This window comes from Anolis carolinensis, chromosome 1 (assembly GCF_035594765.1).
Source record: "Anolis carolinensis isolate JA03-04 chromosome 1, rAnoCar3.1.pri, whole genome shotgun sequence".
NCBI lineage: Eukaryota > Metazoa > Chordata > Lepidosauria > Squamata > Dactyloidae > Anolis > Anolis carolinensis.
Window position 1 is genome coordinate 290427912 of NC_085841.1, and position 20643 is coordinate 290448554.

Here is a 20643-nt window from a genome sequence, read left to right on the forward strand (position 1 = left end):
CTACAAAAATGCGTTGGATAATCCAGAACGTTGGATAAGCGAGACTCTACTGTATTATTATTCTTATTCTGGGTGATATGGCAATGTGGAAGTTTCCAAGGTGCAATCCCGCATCCTGGCCAGAGGAGGCGCGGGAGAGCAAAGTTGGGATTGAGAGAAAGAGCGGAGCGCCTCTCGCGGTGCCTTGTGGGCCAGGCGCTGTTGTGTGCAGGAGCCGCAAAGGCTGCAGGGAAGAGCAGGAACGGCGGAGGCAGCGGCGAAGGCAGAGGAGAAGAAGGAGGAGGCGGCGGCGGAGGGCCCGGCTGGAGGCAGAGACGGCGGGACCCTTCCGGCTCCACAGGCGGCCTCCCAGAGTGGCCTCTCCTGGGCCCAAGCCGCCGCCGCGGGACGGAGGGAGCCCCTTGGAGTGGGAGAGCTGGCTGCTCGGACGTGGAGGAGGCGGAGCGCCGGTCTGGGCCTCGTCTGTCTCCTCAGGAGCCCGTCCCGGACCCTCGCCCACTCCTGAGCCGTGCCGCTCCCCCGCTCGGCCCCTCTTGAAGCCGGAGAAAGAGGAACCACACGCAAGGCGCCCGAGAGGACCCGGGAGGAAAGGATCCTCACCGAGGAAAGGAGCCTCAGCTGCCTCGCAAGCAAGGGGCGTAAAGGAGGAGTGCCTTCCCGCTTGATTCGTCGCCTCCACTCATTTGTATCTCTTGTGTTTTGATAGTCCTGCCCTCATGACCTCAGGCGAGGTCTCTGTAACGTGTATTGTTTGTTCTTCGTGGTTGGGCCAGAAGCACTGAAAAAAACAACCCACTGGCTTTCTGAACTTCTTTGTTGTTTTTATGTTTTTTTGAAAGACCTGTGGATCAGGATTATGTAGGAATCGAGTTAAAGTCTGGGCTCTTCTCCGTTTGTCTTACGCTACCGAACTGGACTATTTGCTGCTCCTGTTGAAGGTTTTTTCCCCCCCTCAGCAGGATTATTTATTGCCTTATGTGAGGCTTTGTGGACGTTGTATAGCCAAGTTGGATGGCTGCTCCACCCGTGGAAATATTCTTGGGAATCCTTTTGCAAAGTTACTAAAGAGAGCTGATATTGCTGGAAAAATACGTTGGCCTCCTAAAACCATTTATTTTCCTCGAGCAAGGTAAAGGAAAGCAGTGGAAGTCTGTAGCGGTTATTGAGAGGTTGCCACAGAAAAGTGACTTGAAATACATTCCACTCTCCATGAGTTGTGTAATAATAATATAATAAAATTTTATTTATATCCCGTCCCATCTCCCCGAGAGGACATGGAACGGCTTACATTCTTCTTTACTTGTTACTGGTTGTTACTGTAAGGGTTAACTATAAAGCACTGTTGTCGAAGGCTTTTATGGCCAGAATCACCGGGTTGCTGCCGGGATGTATGGCCATGTTCCAGAAGCATTCTGACGTTTCACCCACATCTATGGCAGGCATCCTCGGAGGTTGTGAGGTTTGTTGGAAACTAGGCAAGTAGGGTTTATATATCTGTGGAATGACCAGGTTGAAAGAAAGAACTCTTGTCTGTTTGAGGCAAGTGTGAATGTTGCAATTGATCACCTTGATTAGCATTGAATAGCCTTGCAGCTTCAGAGCTTGGCTGCTTCCTTCCTGGCTACATCCTTTGTTGGGAGGTGATTAGCTGGCCCTGATCATTTCCTGTCTGGAAGGCTGTAAACCCCACTTGCCTAGTTTCTAACGAACCTCAACCTCTAAGGATGCCTGCCATAGATGTGGGTGAAACGTCAGGAAAGAATGCTTCTGGAACATGGCTACACAGCCCGGAAAACTCACAGCAACCCAACTATAAAGCTCATTTTCATTACTATAGAATCATAAACATATGGGGAGTGGAATTTATCTCATTGAAGGTCTCTTGGCAAAATTGCTAGCTTATGTTTCATGGTGATCATCTAAAGAAGGGTAAAGAACATTATTGGAATTCTTGGCTTTAATTGAATGTGGTTTGCTTTAATTAAACACTCCCTATGTTTGGGATTTGTTCTGGTTGTTAAAAAAATATTGTGCTGTACTGAAATGTACAGATCCATATACATTTAAATTCAAGTTTAGAGACCTCTTCAATCACTGTAATTTAAAAAAAAATCAAATATTTGTCTGCAAGGGCCTTGTTCAGTTCCTGTGATACTTTCCTGAAGCAAATTAAAGGGACTACTGATACAGCCACATTACCTTTTTGATCTGTACCACTTTTTAATTCTGCACTCCTATTATTCTTCCTCTGATGCCATGTCCTCTAGGCCAAAAATTGATACAGAAATGTGTCTGTGTAGTGTAGACACATTTTGTGTAGTGTAGTGGCTTGAGTGTTGGACTGTGACGCTGGAGATCAAGATTCAAAACCCTGCTTGGCCATAGAAACCCATTGGTTGATTTAACTTCAGAAAACCACATAAGTTTACCTTAGGGTAGTGGTTCTCAACCTGTGCGTCCCCAGGCATTTTGGCCTCCAACTCCCAGAAATCTCAGCCAGTTTACCAGTTAGGATTTCTGGGAGTTGAAGGCCAAAACATCTGGAGACCCACAGGTTGAGAACCACTACCTTAGGGTCACCTTAAGTTGGAACCTACTTGAAGGTATAGATATGTACTACCTATCTATTGTATATTACTCATTAATCCCTGCCCCATTCTCACATGTTCTTCAGAACACCACATTATTAAGGACTACTAACTTTCTGCCAGTGTACTTTGCAGCATGTCTTCTCACGCATTCTTTCAATAGCATGCAAGAAAACATCATATAGATTTTGATTCTTAAAACTGAAAAGTAATTTAGTTATTTATGAATAATGGTTATATAAAATTAACTAGGTATTATTAAATATATATGAATAATTATATGTGACTCTAACGCCTTGTAAACTATTAATATTAAACCTTCCTTGTCCTTTATCAATTTATTGTAAGCTTCCCTGTAGTTAACTAAGTGGATATTCAGGAGCACTTAGTGTGCATGTACACTGTAAAAGTAGTACAGTTTGACACCTTGTTAATTGCCAAGGCTCAAAGGAATGGAATTCTGGGATTTGTAGTTTGTTGAGACACCAGCACTGATTGATAGAGAAGATTTGAAGACCTTTAAAATGATATGTCCCATGATTTCATAGTATTTGAGCCATAGTGCCTAACATGGTGTCAAACTGCACTAGTTCTCCGGTGTAGATGCTCCTTTAGATGACTGCACTCTGTCTACCTGAGTTATTAAATGCTTGTGTATATAGTATTAGACTTATTCCTGTTGGTTCACCATGTGCTATTGCAACAGCTTCATTGTTTTCATTTGATACTCTGGTGTCCTCTCTCTTTTAAAGGTCTATTTTGGACTCCTATCTTCTTCTTTAGCTATATTGTTGAGTTATCATAGCCACAGGCTTCTCTCTTTTCATCAGCTTCTCAATGCTTTATATGCTTACAAGCCAGAAATCACGAACCAATCAGATTCACAGAGTCAGAATTCCATCATCTTAATAATAATAATAATAATAATAATAATAATAATAATAATAATAATAATAATAATTTATTTTCTACCCCACCATCATCTCCTGGCAGGGACTCGGGGTGGCTACACGGGTCAGAAGCCTGAAATACAAAACAATAAATCAGTTAAAACACATTAAAATACAAAGACAGTAAAAACCAGCAGTTATACAAACAGTTACCTTAACCAAAACAATACAGTAAATTATAAAAAACTCAACATATAAATCAGTTAAAAATAAAAACAGTTAAAATAAAGTAAGATAAAATGGACCACCAGGTTGGTGGAGGGGGTGGCATGACGGGACTACCTAAACTTAAGTGCAATGACATAGTTCTAAAGTGCTTTGGGTCAAGGACAAAGTGTAATCATTCCAGGACCTAAGGGGAGGGAGACGGCTGGCCCGTTTGTTGTGAGAAAAGGACTTGTGCAAACAAAGGTGTTATTGATCTGACTTTTAGACAAGGGGACTCAGTTAATCATCTTAGTTTTACAAATTCAGGCACAATTGATGAATATAGAATATTCATCTTACAACCAATCTATTTTTGCCAATCTGGATTACTTTATGTAGTGCCTAAGATTCAACATTTTCTCATAGTTAGATTTACTGTAAAACTGACAAGTTTTATTCATCATAAATTATACAAATTTGTTTTAAAGTGAAACACAGCTGCATACTTATTTTTACTACATCTGTATGTGTTTTTATGTATTTCCTGCAGTTTTCATTTTCTAATTGATAGCTATATACAGCTGCAAATCAAAGAAAAGCAAAACATGGAAAATATACTTTTTTGTAACTGCAATGTGAGGAACCCTCTAACAGCATTGTCAATATGCATACTGTCTAGAACTTGTCCAAATTCTTACAAAAATTTTTTTTATAAAGACAAACATCTGCAGTACATTTAGGTTACTGAATGAAGACACAAGGCTAGGCAAACTGAAACTTCAAGAATTTAAAAATACGGTAATAACATCCATCAATCTCTTTCATCCTGAGGATTGGTCAGGGATAATGAGTAAAATAGCCTAAGCATTTGAAATATATCTGTTTACCTACCTATAATATAGAACAGGGATGATGGCAGCCCTGATGTGCCCTAGCCAGCATAGTCAACGGTAAGAAATGCTCCAGGCTGCAGTGAACACAATCTGGAGACTGGCACCCTACTCATCTCTGATCCTGATTGTAAAACCTGGCTGTCTTTTGTGGTGTGAAACTACATTTCTAAGAGTTTAAAGGTGCTGACCAATGGCACTGCAGCAGTTAGATCATTGTTTGAGTTATAATAAATTATATGAACTATGTGTATACTTGCTTTTGCCATGTTTCTTGGTTTAGGACACTTATAAATTAAGATATATGTACTCCGAATTAACTGAATTATATTAATCAATTATCCTGATCAGTTAGAGGTTGATAACTATTAGATCAGATTCCTTTTTCACAGGTTGTTTTTGTCACTGTGCCTTCAAGTTCTTTCAGTGTACAGCAGCTCAGATTTCTTATGCCATGATTGGTTCTAAGTGTATGTGTGTGTACTGTTACTATCCTCTAGGGCTAAAATAGAGGAGCCTCCAGTGGCGCAGCGTGTTAAAGCGCTGAGCTTCTGAACTCGAGGACTTGAGGTCGCAGGTTCGAATCTGGAGAGCGGAGTGAGTGCCCGCTGTTAGCCCCAGCTTCTGCCAACCTAGCAGTTTGGAAACATGCAAATGCGAGTAGATCAGTAGGTACTGCTCTGGCAGGAAGTTAACGGCGCTCCATGCAGTCATGCCGGCCACATGACCTTGGAGGTCTCTACGGACAATGCCAGCTCTTCGGCTTAGAAATGGAGCTGAGTACCAACCCCCAGACTCGGACACGATTAGACTTAATGTCAGGGTAAAACCTTTACCTTATCCTATGGCACAGAGACTGGCCTGTTTGTCCTGTGTAGATTGCTGAAGGGCATTGTTGACAAACAATAGCATATATCCCATATTAAGGATGAGCACTGTAAATAACCCAACAAATGATTCTAACAAAGTTTTGAATGTTTTGAATATGATATTTAAACCAAACATACTAGTCAGATAATGTTATGTGGAGCTTTTTCCAGTTCTGCGTTTTCAGTAAAACTGATGTAATCCCACGTTAAAATAAGCTTGGGTTTGGGACACTAGAGACAATTAGTTTTGTTGCGTTACACACAAGTCTTTTGTGATACCAATTAGTGTTTTGCAAGAAAACAAAGTTGTTGTGTTGGCCGTATATGCTGCAAAGGGGTTTTTTTGGGGGGGTTTTTTTTGGTTTTGTTTTTATCAGCCGTGATCTTGTTTGGTTGTATAAACACTGATGGGCCTTCACTATGTTAGTGACATACTTTAAATAAGCAATACAAGGATTTGTGGGATTTTACTGTGTAGTTAAGTATATCAAGTTGCAAATAAAGTTTCTGTTAATTGAATCTGTATTTTCCATTTAACTAATCTAACTAAATTTTCAACCTCATTTCAAGATGATGTGCGAGGTGATGCCTACTATCAGTGAGGCAGAGATTCCTTCAGGAGGAAGTGGAAGCCATGGTTCTGGTTCGCCTTTACAATCAGATGCTGATTCCCATTTTGAGCAACTAATGGTGTCAATGTTGGAGGAACGAGACCGCCTCCTGGATACACTGCGAGAGACTCAAGAGACACTAGCATTAACACAGGGGAAACTGCATGAAGTTGGCCATGAAAGGGATTCTCTACAGCGACAGCTGAACACCGCACTTCCCCAGGTATGATTTACTTATTCGTTTGGTTTATAACCCACTTTTCACAAGGTAGCCTACAGTATTAAAATACAGTTGAAACACTAACACAAATGTTAAAAGAATTTAAAAAACACCACAAAACTTTTCTGTCATGTACAATTTCTGCCAAAGGGCTGCCTGAATAAAAGAGGTCTTAGCCTATTGATGAAAGGAAAGGGGACCAACAACCTTCCCGGGGAGACAATGCAACAATCTTAAAGCAGCCACTGAAAAGGCTGTCTCCTAAGGCCTCACCAAACATTCCTTTGATGGTGATAGGACAAGATAATGCCTTCCATTGATGATTTTAAAGCTTGAACACAGGCAGTCTTTCAGATAGTGTGAATACAAGGTAGAAACCAAGCACTCTGAATTCTGCTTGGAAACTATGGTAATTGGTAGTCCATGAAGCTGTTTCAACAAGGGGGTTATATGTTTCCTATAACTAGCCCCAGTCATCAGCCTGGACAAGGCATTTTAGGTCCACTAAAGTTTCCTATTTGTTTCTAGTAGAAGCTCAATGTAGAGCTTGTTACAAGAATCCAGTCAATGCATTATCTAAGCATGTGTTATCATGGCCAGATCTAAGGTCTCAATTATCACCTGTGGCTCCTGGCCATTGCTGAAACCTGGACAACATGCATGCTCAAATCAGAATCCAGAAGTATACCCAAGCGGATTTTTTAAAATTAGCAAGATTTTAAATTGTTTCCTTAGCAATTGACATGTGAGAAAATAAAATGCTGCAGATGCCACATCTTACTGCTTCATGCTGCATTATGGTTGTAATTTATCTTAGGCTTTTCCAGAAGGTAGCTTCAGTTGTGCTCTCCCCTCCTCCCCCGGAAGTAAAAGCAGGTAAACAGAGCAGACAAAACTTTTGTGTGATTCCAATGTAGTATCGTAAAATGGGCTAAACTGGCTTGCAAGAAATCATACATGTATCTAGGTATCATGTTTACAGTTAGGGATTGTGTACATACAAAACCAGAGTATTAAAGCAGCAGTAGAAGAGATTAGAACTATTTTTTAAATGCTGATATTGTAATTCCAACCATGTTTTCACTCATCACTGGGAGAAGAGATGTCACAAGACTGCAAAGGAAGTAGTCATAGTTCCTTCACTGGTTTTCTTTCATGTAGAAAATTGCAGTGTCTCTGCCAAGAAAAAGGTAGAATAGCAACCCTTACTTACAGTCCTGGTTCTGTAGAAGAGAAAACACAGCATGTGATGAATCTGCCCATGCAGTTTTCATGCTTATAAAAGAGATGTCTTCTTTCTTTACAGAGAGGTGGAAATTCCATATTGGAAGTTGATACTCTGTTTTAATATAAGTTGATACATATTCAATGTTATATTCTAATAAGGTAGTTTAGAAAGTAGTGAGCTGTGTGAGCATTGATGTGTTTTGTCTGCTAAAGGAAAACCTAAACTTCGTGGAAGGGTGACTAACCCAGGGAGTCAGTGAATTTCACAGATGAATAGAAATTTTGAGTCAAATATGATCATCAAGTACCATAGAGTTCTTTAGGGACAAAAAAAGGTGTATAGAATCTCTCCAATTAATAACAGGTAAAATAGGAACAGATTATTGATCTTTTATAGATTTCTTTCTGTAAAGTATCAGCTGCTGTTGAGATGTGGATTGCTTTTACTGTTTTAGTATTCAATGACTTCAGGGCATTTTTGTTTTTTTAAGCTGCGATAAATGGTGCCATTTGATGAGCTTTAATGATTACAGAATCTTTGGAGGCGAGTTCCTTATTTTGGTAGTTGTCTTAAAGGAACATTTTGTATTTTTTTGTGGAAGAGACTCATAGGACTATTCTAATGTACTTATTCAGTCATACAAAGATAGTGGTGGTAGGAGACTGTGTCTTAATTGTTTAATGCAATAAGACCAGTTGAATACTTATTATATGCATACAGATATCCAGGCATGAATGTATACATCAAAGTAGATTCATAACAGCAAACTTTGACAAGCATGCTACAGTTCACATCCACTGTATATGAGAAATATTAGTAAAACTACACTAACAGTTAATAAACATTCTGAAATATGTCTTGAGGACAAATACGTGAAGTATTATTCTGAGTTATATGTTTATATGCTCACAATTTTTTGTTGTTGGGAGTAATGATGGTAAATAGTGTGAAGTGTCAATTTCGATGTCTGAAGTACTGACAGTGAGAGTCATGTCCATTCACAGTGGAGTTATTGCTGATAACATACATTCTGACACTTGATCAAATGCAAGTAATTGCAGGATTTAATATTCAGCGCTAGAAATGGTACTGGGAAATGACAAAATAAAAATATTATTTTACTCTTAACATATCAAAATGTTGATATTCTTTTAGATCAGACTGCCTGTGGGTCTCAAATACTAACTTTGGTGCATTCAAAGCAGGAACATCATGTCTGTGACAGGGTGGGGATGGGGGAATTATGTGATAGAAACCCACGGCATGCTTTTTTGTTGAAGGGTTTATCCAGAATAACCTTTTGTTAAAAGGGAGAATAGGTTTCTATTGAACAAGTATTTTCATGATTAATAGTATTACTTTTAATTGTTTATTAGTCTTTTTGTATTTAGATGTGTTTGGATTTGATTTCCTAGTTGAACATTCTGAATAGTTTAATTAAGGTCCTGACACTTAAACAGTGTGACTTTAATCTAACAAAACATAATTTCTCTGGTGTTTTTGAACTGCTCTTTTATCAGCTTCATTTGTTTTTCATGTTAAACTTTACTTTTGGCTAATTCTGTTAATGTTTTGAGAACTGAAGAACAGAACCAAATGTCATGCTGGAATATTTTCTGAAAATACTTTTTAAAATGTAACTCTAATTAAGGGACTTGCTTTAAGTAAGTAAGTAAAAGTTTATTTGTATACCGCCCTCTCTCCCAAAAGGGACTCAGGGCGGTTTCCAATATAAAATCAGCATAAAACATTATACAATAAAACACTGAAAACACTATAAAATGCTATAAAATACAAAAAAAAACCCATAACAATTGACTAAGACAATCACATAAACAGAAGCAATATAATCACTCAAATAACATATGAATCACAGAAGAAGAAAGAAAGAAAAAAAAAGACCACTGGGATGGAGGAGAGGATGGCCTGGAGGGGCCACTAGAACTAAAGTGCAATGTTATATTCTAAGATGCTTTGGGGTAGAGGAATAATGCATTTAAACTTATGACATAAATTACTGTACTTTTGAATAAACCCATGTTTCTGCAGCTAAATAAAAAATTGGTCTAAAACATTGATTGTATAATTTTGGGATGCATGTTATGAGTTATAAATTACGTAACTTAGTTAATGCTGTGGAAGGGGAATATTTAGAACAATTTAGAAACACAATGATACTAAATCACTGTTTTATATACTGTATATATTTGAAGGAGATACTTTCATAGCTGTATTTTCAGATTAACAACACAATGGGAATTAACATTCATTTGGTATCAATTGTACTTGTTCCATGCAGTGGAGGAGTACGGTCTTAAGCATGAATTTAAATTTAAATATGAAGAGCGTGAAGCCCCAAGGATTGGCAATGTGCTGTTCTCTAATGATAGATTAGATTTTGAAGATAGTACCTTGGATCTAGTGTTAGTCAAGATTAAAAGAGGCCCTTCAAAACAATGCAACTTAAGTTTGCCATAACTGAGGCATGATCCTTCCAGTCAGTTGGCAGTCCTAGAATAGTGACTCATGCAGAAATGCACAGGATCTTCATTCCAGTAACAGTGAGTAATTTTTGCTTTTAAATTCTGAGGATATAAATTAAGTGGGTTTCCTAAATTTAAATAATGGTGAGTAGGGGAATGGGACTGGTTTTGTCATGAGTAATATGAGGAACTCTATGAGGAAATGGCCGCAAGTAGAATAGACCCAATTAATCAGTGAAAATTTGGTAAATCAACAATTAGGTAAATTGGGTCAATTCATTCTAGTTGGGACTGATTTCAGCTAGTTCATTTAACCACAGCATTCATTTTGTCTGTGTAGATATTTAATTTATATCAGATGGATTAAATGTGAACACAGACTAACATTTAAACCTCAGAAAACCTACCTCATTTCAGAAATTGTTCATACTAAGAATTCTTTCCTGCAAAAATAGGATGGGTGTAAGATTGATATTGAACTGAATAAACATTGAATGGTTGCAAAAGAGATTACTGAAATGCTTGCTTATTTGAATGCCAAGTAGTGATGAAGTTTGTGAAGTGTAAATATAGATGAGAGTTTTGAAATCAAAAGGGGATAAAATTCTTTCAGTATATGATGTGATGTTATCTGTTGTAACGTTTGATTACTGTATCTGAATTAGATTCCAGGAAAATATAATTGGTTCATATTAAATTGAATATCTTATCATAATTTCAAAACTTAAACTGGTGTTGTATGTTACAGTGCTTTTTCTGAAGCTCTACCTCTTTACTTTATACTTGAAAAAAGGTTCTGAGCTTTATTTCTTCAAATTGTACTAATTGAATAAAGCATGAATAAAATTTGTAATCAAGTGGTATACAAATAGCTGATACTAAACAATTTAGACCACATAACCTGCTGTGGCACAGCTGGTTAGTAGCCAGCTGCAATAAATCACTATGACCAAGAGGTCATGAGTTTGAAGCCAGCCCATGTCGGAGTGAGCACCCGACTATTAAAAAAAATAGCTCTGCTTGTTGTTGACTTAAGCAACCCAAAAGATAGTTGCATCTATCAAGTAGGAAATTTAAGTACTGCTTATGCGGGGAGGCTAATTTAACGAATGTATGACACCATAAAAATTGTCCAGCAGCGTTTGGAATGAGGAAATATCCATCAAGGACTCGATGTCACAGTAGATGATGAAGCAGCTGCTCCCCCTGTGGCTGGAATCGAGCATACCCTCAGTAAGCTGGAAGCTGGAGAATGTTAAATTGCCTCTGTGTCTCTGTCTCTATGTTCATATGGCATTGAATGTTCGTCATGTATATGTACATTGTCATCTGCCCTGAGTCCCCTTCGGGGTGAGAAGGGCAGAATATAAATACTGTAAATAAAATAAAAATAAAATAAATTACCAGTCGATCTCAAGGTGTTCTATTTGTTTCAAACCAAGGACTGGCTGTGGCACTGGCTGTTGAGCAACCAGCTGCAACAAATCACTCTGACCAAGAGGTCATGAGTTCGAGGCCAGCTCGGAGCCCCGTGTTTGTCTTGTCTTTGTTCTATGTTAAGGCATTGAATGTTTGCCTTATATGTGTAATGTGATCCGCCCTGAGTCCTCTTCGGGGTGAGAAGGGCGGAATATAAATAATGCAAATAAATAAATAAATAAATAAGGACTTCAGTGGTTAGATTTTAGAACAGTTTGTGTACAGCTTGTAAATAGTTTTAAGTACTATGGTTATTTTCTGCCTTTTGTGGTTGCTTTTTACATAGAAAAAGTACATATTATTTGGCATAGTTTAGACTGGAAAGAGTATTTTTGTATTGATACAGTCAAAGGTGCTTTGTGACTGTCAAAATATCTATTATGGGCTTTCTGTTTTTCCAATAGGGTCTGCTATTTTATATAACAGCAACAGCAGCCTAAGTTGATAAAGATTCTGAGAAAGAGGCTCCTTTTTGCAAAGTATTTGTTCTGTTTTTTTCTTCTTTCAATTCTCGTGTGCATATTTTTAGATTTGGTAAAAAAAACTTGCTGGAACATGCAGTTAAAGAAGCAATGCCCAGCAACATGTCTGCTTTGTTAACTGTGCTATACTCTTAGTTGATAGGTGATACGTTATATGTAGAATTAGAAAGAGGAAGACAACAAATGCCAGCGTGTGCCATCAATCACACAAACATTGCAAGTATTAACTTTGCAGACTGTCTAAATGTTTAATTCCAAAATGCCAGTTAGCATTATTTTATTGAACACAGTGTGCTTGGCATTCCACAAAAAAGCAAGAACTTGGTATTTGCCCAAAGAGGCTTACTTTTTTTTTTAACAGTTCAGCAACATTTACCTCTGAAGAATTTAAGTCTTCAGTATTCAGTAGATAACACTCACAGGTTTTTAGATGTGGGTCCTTGGCAAAAATGCAGATTTCTAACTAAATTTAAATAAAAAGTTTCTTAAATAAGTTACATGGGGAGAAGGAGGAGATATTATCTAAGGCATTAACACATTCATTTCCAACAGGCTTCATTCCAATGCCAGAAGTAAAATGCAGTTAAAACTTCCAAGATTAATTGAAATTTAGGTGGGTTTAGGAAAGCTTGTTGAACTAGAAGTACAGGAGTTGCCCTTCGATTGGAAAGTATATTCTCATTTACAGAGTGCATCAAGAGGGAGTACTGCAGATAAATGCCTAAATGTTAGCACAATTTTACATGATCGCTTGCCAACAAAATCATGCCATTGTACAATAAACATTCTTGCTTTCTATGGTGTATTTTTTAGAGAAAATTAAAGTTCTTACTGATACATTTAGTAAACTTTTCTCATAGTTTTATAATTGTGGTGAAAAGACTTATGAAAAAAGTTATCACTGGGCATCAAATAAAACTTGCTTGATAGATGAAATTAAGTCCAACTTTTTCTAAAGCATCGTGTCATGAGAACAACTGTGTTTCTGTATTCTTGCCTAACAGTGTCCTTGACTACTACTACTACTACTACTAATAATAATAATAATTTATTTATTTATACCCCGCCACCATCTCCCTGCGGAGACTTGGAGCAGCTTACATGGGGCAAAAGCCTGAACAACATAATTGAACAAAATAAACAACATAAACAGAATTCACAGTATAAAAAGATAAAAAACAGTAATAAAATGTAAAACGAGAAATATGTCAGCTTTGCAGTGCACATCTGTTCTTTACATGATCTTTAATTCTACAAGGATGTTCTTCAAGTTGTACTTTTGGCACAATGATTGATTTAGTAAACAACTTTACTCTAATTGTAGGTATCAGCAATACATAGTTTGTGCCATAATACGTTCATCATATTGTTTTTGTGGAGAGATCTTCTCCATTTTCTGCTTCCAATTTTATAGTCTATTTGGTTTTTATTTTGGCCATCTGGTGACATCCATATATGTAGACATTTATTTGGTTGCCTGAAGACTCTGCTTGCAGTGAACAAACTGCGATCTTACAAAATTCAGTCACTCTTCTGCTTCACTTCTTGATCCTAGGCCAAATTCTCCTACAGTATTCTCCTACAGTTTTCTCCTTTTGCATTCCAATTGACTATGATTAACAATATTTTTGTTTAAGTATGTGTATAATCAATTTCCACTTGGAGGCTTCTGTAGAAACTTTTCATTTCTTCCTTATCTGTCTCTGTGATGGGAGCACAGACTTGGTTATACTTGTACTATTTCCCTGAAATCTTATTGATGCGATTTGGCCAGACTTTGCAATGTATCCCCCTGACTGCTTTTGCTACATCTTGTCTCACTACTAATGCCATCTCGTTTATTCTTGGTTATCAGTTCCAGAATAAAATGCAATGTTATTATCATTGGAAAATATGCAATTCCCATCCACTTTAGTTCACTCACACCAAATATTGCTATATCTTATTCCTTCCATTTTATGTTTTCTGATTTTTACCTTTTTTATTCATACTCCCAAATTTCACATTTTAGCTAGATACATTGTGTACATTTTCTTTCATCTGAGCTTGAATCTCCTTTCTACGTCAGTCCAGTTTCATCAGCTAGATACATTATTAGCAATTGTCCTTTGCTTTTCTCAGTACCTTCTGACCCATGAGTCATATTTTCCCCCAAATTCCTGGTTTTATGGTGTGTGAACCAACATGAGATAGTCTTAGTTTGGCCTGACAATAGTAAGTTTTTAAATAATGGAACAATATACTGTGAATATATGCTGTGACTCGGTGCGTAGGCACTGTCTCGTTTCATTTTGGATTGTCTCACCACAGTGTTTTCAAAGTAAAAGACATTCAGAGATAGTTTGCCATTACTTCTGAGTAGTCCTGCCATTATGGAAAGGTTTTTAAATAATGGAATAATATACTGTGAACATGTGCTGCGACTTGATTCATAGGTAACAGTTCTAAGCAGTTGATAGAGGCCCATGGGTTGTATATTTTCTCACCAGCCCACTGGCATTGTTACAAATTACTGTGGCAATGATAATCCTGACTATGAAGGATCCCAGACACCTTTGAATATGGGTACTGTTGTAATCTATCTATCTATCTATCTATCTATCTATCTATCTATCTATACATATAAATGTAATGTGTGTTTTTTCCCATGGAGTAAACAACAAAACCACTGAACCAAATCACACTAAATTTGGCCACAAAAGACATAGTCATCCAATCTATGTCTTTCAATAAAAAATACTAGAAATAGTCCAAATTACAGGGGATGAAGAAGAGCCTTTCTCCCCCTGGCTGCCAGTCAGAAGGGTAGGCCCAGCCGCCTTTAGGTGTCCTACCAACTCCCCCAGCCACAATGGCAGAGGGTTCACTTAGGCCTCTTCCACACTGCCTATAAAATACAGATTATCTGATTTGAACTGGATTATATTGTGGTGTAGATTCAAGGCCCTTCCACACAGCTGTATAACCCAGAATGCCAAGGCAGATAATCCACAGTATCTGCTTTGAACTGGACTATTTTGAGTCCACACTGCCATATAATCCAGTTCAATGTGGATTTTATACAGTTGTGTAGAAGGGGCCTCATATAATCCAATAACAGTAATAACAATTACTGTGGTATAATAAAGCAGAACAATATAATATCTAAATAAAGAACAACACTCTGAAAACGGGAATTCCAGACAGGAAACAATCAGGGCCAGTTAACACCTCCCAACAAAGAATTCCCCCAGGGAGGAAACTGAAGAGGGATAGAAGTAGTGTGTATTATCAGTCATTATTATTACTATTATTATTATTACACTAGAGTCTCACTTATCCAAGCCTCTGGATTATCCAAGCCATTTTTGTAGTCAATGTTTTCAATATATTGTGATATTTTTGTGCTAAATTCGTAAATACAGCAATTACAACATAATATTACTACTTTTTCTGTCAAATTTGTTGTATAACATGTTTTGGTGCTTAATTTGTAAAATCATAACCTAATTTGATGTTTAATAGGCGTTTCCTTAATTCCTCATTATCCAATATATTCGCTTATCCAAGGTTCTGCTGGCCCGTTTAGCTTGGATAAGTGAGATTCTACTGTATTAATATTATTATTATTGTGTTGCTGTGAACCATGAAAACGAACACAGTCTGGTTCCAAGTATTAAAAAACTCTAAAATCAGAACAGTAAATAAAGAACAACACTCTGAAAACAGGGGAATTCCAAACATGAAACAATCAGGGCCAGCTAACACCTCCCAACAAAGGATTCCCCCAGGCAGGAATCAGCCAGGCTTTGAACCTGAAAGGCCATTACATGCTAATCATTCTGGCTAATTGCAGCATTCATACTTGCCTCCAACAGACAAAAAAAAGGAACAACCAGAAATATTGTATATTCACAAGCTTTAGGAAATAACATATACTAATTACCACCAATTCCTCAATACTTTATTTCCCATACCACCACACTTTGCCACAGCAATGCGTGGCTGGGCACAGCTTGTTCTTCATAACAGAATTAAGTTCAGAAAGAAAGGGAAGTTATCTTGTAAATGTGTAGTTTACTCTCACATGTTTACAGAAGTGATAATTTTACAGTATGTTGGCTCTTATTAAATACCATTCTATCATTTTCTTATATACCATTGTATGAGGCACTAGCTATTTTATTGGTTTAAGCATGTTAAAAGTAACTGTGCCCCTTGTCAGTTCAATTTCAAAGTGTGTCTTGAAAAACTGTATTTATATTAACCCCCATAAACATGGCTTAAAAGGTTTATGTGGAAGTTGTGAAATTTCCTGACCACTGAGCATAGCACTCTGTTGCAAAGTATGACAATTCTTTATGTTGTTGTTGTGTTAGAATGAAATGCACACACAGCCATGAAATATAGTTAAAAGAAATAATAAGTAAAAGAAAGTCAAATGAAGTAAAGGCTTATTTGCCATAGTATGGATTTTGTAAAAACTAGTAAGTACAGTGCATCAAGGTAATGGGAGCATACCTTAACTATGGTATGGGGAAGGCTATTTTGAAGTGTAATGTTTCTTGATATGTGATTGTGTTTGTATTTTCTTGTTGTGTGGTGTGCTATTTGCTGTTCGTTATGAAAGTTTAAAACTAAAATAATCTATTCCTTATGTTCTTGAAATAGTCTGGAGATATGTTTTATTTTTGTCTGTGAGGATAAAGCCAGAAGTTTAATTAAAGAAAAATATGTAAAGCAGCTGCAAGCAGTAGACTGACACATGGTTCTGCTGTTTGCATCTGGTGTGAATCCAAGAAGTACCCTCAGACAGATGACTGTCTCCAACATGGCCTCAGCAGTTGATGGGAAACTTATTCAAACGCATTCATCTAGAAGTACAGTGACTTTCCAATAATGCATACCAAGGTTTTGTACCAGAAAAGTATTTGTGTCCAATAATATTGACAGTCTTTAGTTAGAGGGTACCACTGAAGTTTCAGTAAGTCTGCAAATCTTCAACATAGCAGTGATTTTTTAAAATATAGAAATAGATAAATGGTTTTCAACCTTTGGTCCTCCAGGTGTTTTGAACAATTCCTAGCAACTGGTCAGCTGGCTGGGATTCTGGGAATTGAAGTCCAAAACACTCGGAGGACCAAAGGTTGAGTACTACTGATATAGATATTAGCTAGAAAGGCTTTTTTAAAAGAATTTGTTTCCCTTGGCCAAGAATAATTCTACAATACTAAATATTTTTATTGAATATGATAAAATGAGATTTCACCATAAATACAGAATAAGTTATTTTCATTTGAACTTTAATTTTACTTACAGACTACATGCATTTCTAAGTATGTACTTTAGATTTTTGTAAAAATGAGGTATTGTTCCATTATCCGAGTAGAGGCCACTAGGGGGTGCTAGAGAGAGAAGGATTGTCCCATTTATGGGGGGGGGTGGAGTTGGAAAACCATTTCCCCCATTTTTGCTGGTCATTCCCCCTCTCCCCTTCCCATATCATAAATGAGGGTTGTTTCCACAATGGGGACATGAGGTGGGGGGGGGGGGATAACAGGAAGACAGGTGGAAATGTTTTTCCTACTTCAACTCACCTTCCATCCCCATAAATGGGACACTCCTTCTCTCTACAGGGCTCCCTGGTGGCCTTTGCCTGAATAATGAAACAGTACCAAAAATATTCTGTTTTTTACTGGAACATAATTCTTTCTCCTCAAACTGGGAAAACAGGGGCTTCCTTATAGTTTAGGTGTTCCTTACAGTTCGGAATCTTGTAGTACCAATTGTAAAACAATTTTTTAAAAGTGAAAGTGAATTACTTTGTCATTATATTCTAACTAATCTGTTATAAGAGCACACAGATTTTATGGCAATCAGATTTGTATGTAATAAAGATTATGTCCCTAAAGTAACAAAATGTCTTTCAAGCTGAAGGGGAATACTACATTTTTCAACATTCCTGAACATTTTCATTTTTTTAAAGCTCAACGTTTCAGAATTTCTCAAGGTTTTACATTTTTATGTCTAATAGAATGTTTGTAGATACATTGGGGTTAGGATAAGGAGTGCATCTCCTTACCTGTTTAGGAGGAAAGAGTTTGGAGCCTCTTGACCCAAAGCCTCACAGTAGTCTAGGAATTCACCAAGGGGAAACCAGCTAAATTAAATCTAGATTCCTTTTGCATCATCCTAATTGGCTACCTGGCCGGAGGTAAATTAAATTCAAATTCAAACAACAAATAGCAATAGCTAGGGTTTCCTATTGGGCAACACTAGATACTGTGGGAGAATGTTGAAAGTACAAAAGAATATGTAGGTTGAATATCACCTAAGGCAGTTAAATATCCTACTAGTATTTTTCTTTTCTTCTGCCTTACTGGGTAGAAGATATTGCTGCTCTTTGTTGCTTTCGTACAATAATACTGGCCAACACATTTTGATACCTCATATGTTAACCCTGTTTCTGGATACCTACCTTCGTGACGGCATTTCCCCCTATGAACCTGCACGGTCTCTTCGTCGGGGGAGGCCCTTCTCTCTCTCCCACCACCCTCGCAACCACGGTTGGTGGGGACGAGGGAGAGGGCCTTCTCCATCATGGCCCCCTGGCTCTGGAACTCTCTCCTCAGGGACATTAGGCAGGCCCCTACCCTCCTTATTTTTCGGAAGAGCCTGAAAACTTGGCTCTTCCAACAGGCCTTTGACAATTGATTTCCATAGTTTGGATCGCCCTGTTGTCTATTTTATTTTTATAGCATTTTCCACTCCCTTAACCGGACATATTCTCTCTGTGTACTTCTTCCCTAGCACTGTAATGGTACCTACATCTTCCCTAATTATAGCTCGCACTACTCGCAGTTTTTTGGCCCAGTTCGTTTTAGGAGTCAACCCAGGATTTTATCAAAGTATGTTTTTTGTATTTGCGATCTTACTTGTTTTTATCAATTTGCTTTTATATTGATGAGTTTTATATTGTCTGTTTTGCCTGGGCGTGGGCCCCATGTAAGCAGCCCCGAGTCCCTCCGGGGAGATGGGGCGGGGAATAAAAATAAAGTTGTTGTTGTTGTTGTTGTTGTTGTTGTTGTTGTTGTTGTTGTTATATATTTCACCTGCTGATTCCAAAAATGGCACAGATTTCCCCTATTGGTTCAAGTTTTTGAGATACAGAACATATGCCACCTTCCAGTAGCCATCTGATCACCCATAGTAAATCATGATAACCATATCTAATCAACTAGAGCTGATGTGAAGGAGAGAGAGGGAGAGAGAGTGTGTGTGTATGTGTGTGTGTGTGTGAGTGAGAGAGAGAGAGAGAGAGAGAGAGAGAGAGAGAGAGAGAGCTTGATACAAGCATTTTGTGTACATTTCCTAAAATATATCCATTTATATGTACAGTTTCAATTGCATGCATTCTAAGAAGTGTTTCGGTGCCTCCCTCAGGGGAGGGGATATTTTTCATAAATGTTTGGAAAGTACAGATTTTTAATGTTTAACTGTAACTTGACTTATTTTGATCCAGTCAGTGAGCTGTTTAAAGACCCAAAAGATATTGTTTGGGGCAGGAGCTTTGGTTTGTACCTGGCAATTTGTTCTCCTAGCATACCTTTGAAAAACCATACATAGAACTGAGTAGTGCTTTATATACCTGAAACCTATTGCACTATGGTGTCATTCTGAGTTGACATCAATAGAATTGAGCTGTGCTAGGTAGGGCAATGTCAAATTGTGTAAGAGTTGCACTGTGTTACTTTGGCCCCATCCTATAATCCTAACCTCATTCACTGTGAACTGTAGCTCCTGAAGCCCTTCCAAACAGGATTTCAGAAAAAAACTTAGGTTTTTAAAGGTTCCCTATTTCACATTCTAGTTTAACCTCATGATGAAGGGCCCTGCACATTCTCATAAATAAATCCACTTGATGTGTTGTCCAAGGCTTTCATGGCCAGGATCACAGGGTTGTTGTATGTTTTCCGAGCTATATGGCCATGTTCCAGAAGTATTCTCTCCTGACATTTTGCCCACATCTATGACAGGCATCCTCAGAGGTATTCCTCACAACCTCTGAGGATGCCTGCCATAAATGTGGGCAAAATGTCAGGAGAGCATACTTCTGGAACATGGCCATACAGCCCGGAAAACATGCAACAACCCTGAAATCCACTTGAGTTGCTGTGTTTGCTATCACTGTTCTACAGTATGTTTTCATCTGTTCAGTAGATTTTTCCACTTGACTTCCAAAAGGTAGGGGCATCGAATTATTTGTTTGAAGCAATTTGCTGACAGCCAAGTTCATGGAAATGTAGAATTGCAAGGGGACAATTCCTATGAATTCAAGAATTCACTCTTAATCCATGGTTATAATTGTATGGATAGGAGACAAGGCAAGAGTACAGCTATGGAGACATCAGATTTCAATACCAATCTCTGCTTTTGTTTTGAAGGTGCAGGAGTGTGTCAGGTTTTGGGGGACTGATTGGGAAAGATGTCCTGTCATGCAACCATGTGTGATACCCATCCTCTTCTTCTAGGTCAGGCTTCTTCAGTCATCCACAGACTGTGTAGCTGTTGTTTAAGAATAGTTAGAGTTAATGGCCAAAATATGCTAAAGGAAGAGATATGGGGAGTTTTCTCTAGGTCCAGTTCACATCTAGTTGCTCCTCCTTGCTTTTCTTTCTGCTTCTTTCCCTCAAAGAGGTTAGGTCATCTGGAAGCAA

General features: G+C 38.0%; 1 protein-coding gene across 5 annotated transcripts in view; it reads left to right on the plus strand.

Annotated features, from left to right (window-relative positions):
* Positions 1–251: 251 nt before the first annotated feature.
* Positions 252–20643, plus strand: part of ppfia1 (PTPRF interacting protein alpha 1) — a 68168-nt gene continuing 47776 nt past the window's right edge. For 3 of the 5 annotated variants that reach the window (XM_062967847.1, XM_062967846.1, XM_062967848.1), the window contains exons 1-2: positions 253–1129; positions 6015–6278. In XM_062967847.1, coding sequence (XP_062823917.1) covers positions 6015–6278 — 264 coding nt within the window. In that variant the 5' untranslated portion in view covers positions 253–1129. Of the gene's footprint in view, positions 1130–6014; positions 6279–20643 lie in introns of all 5 variants that reach the window. The other 2 variants (XM_062967844.1, XM_062967845.1) reach the window with 1 other exon arrangement.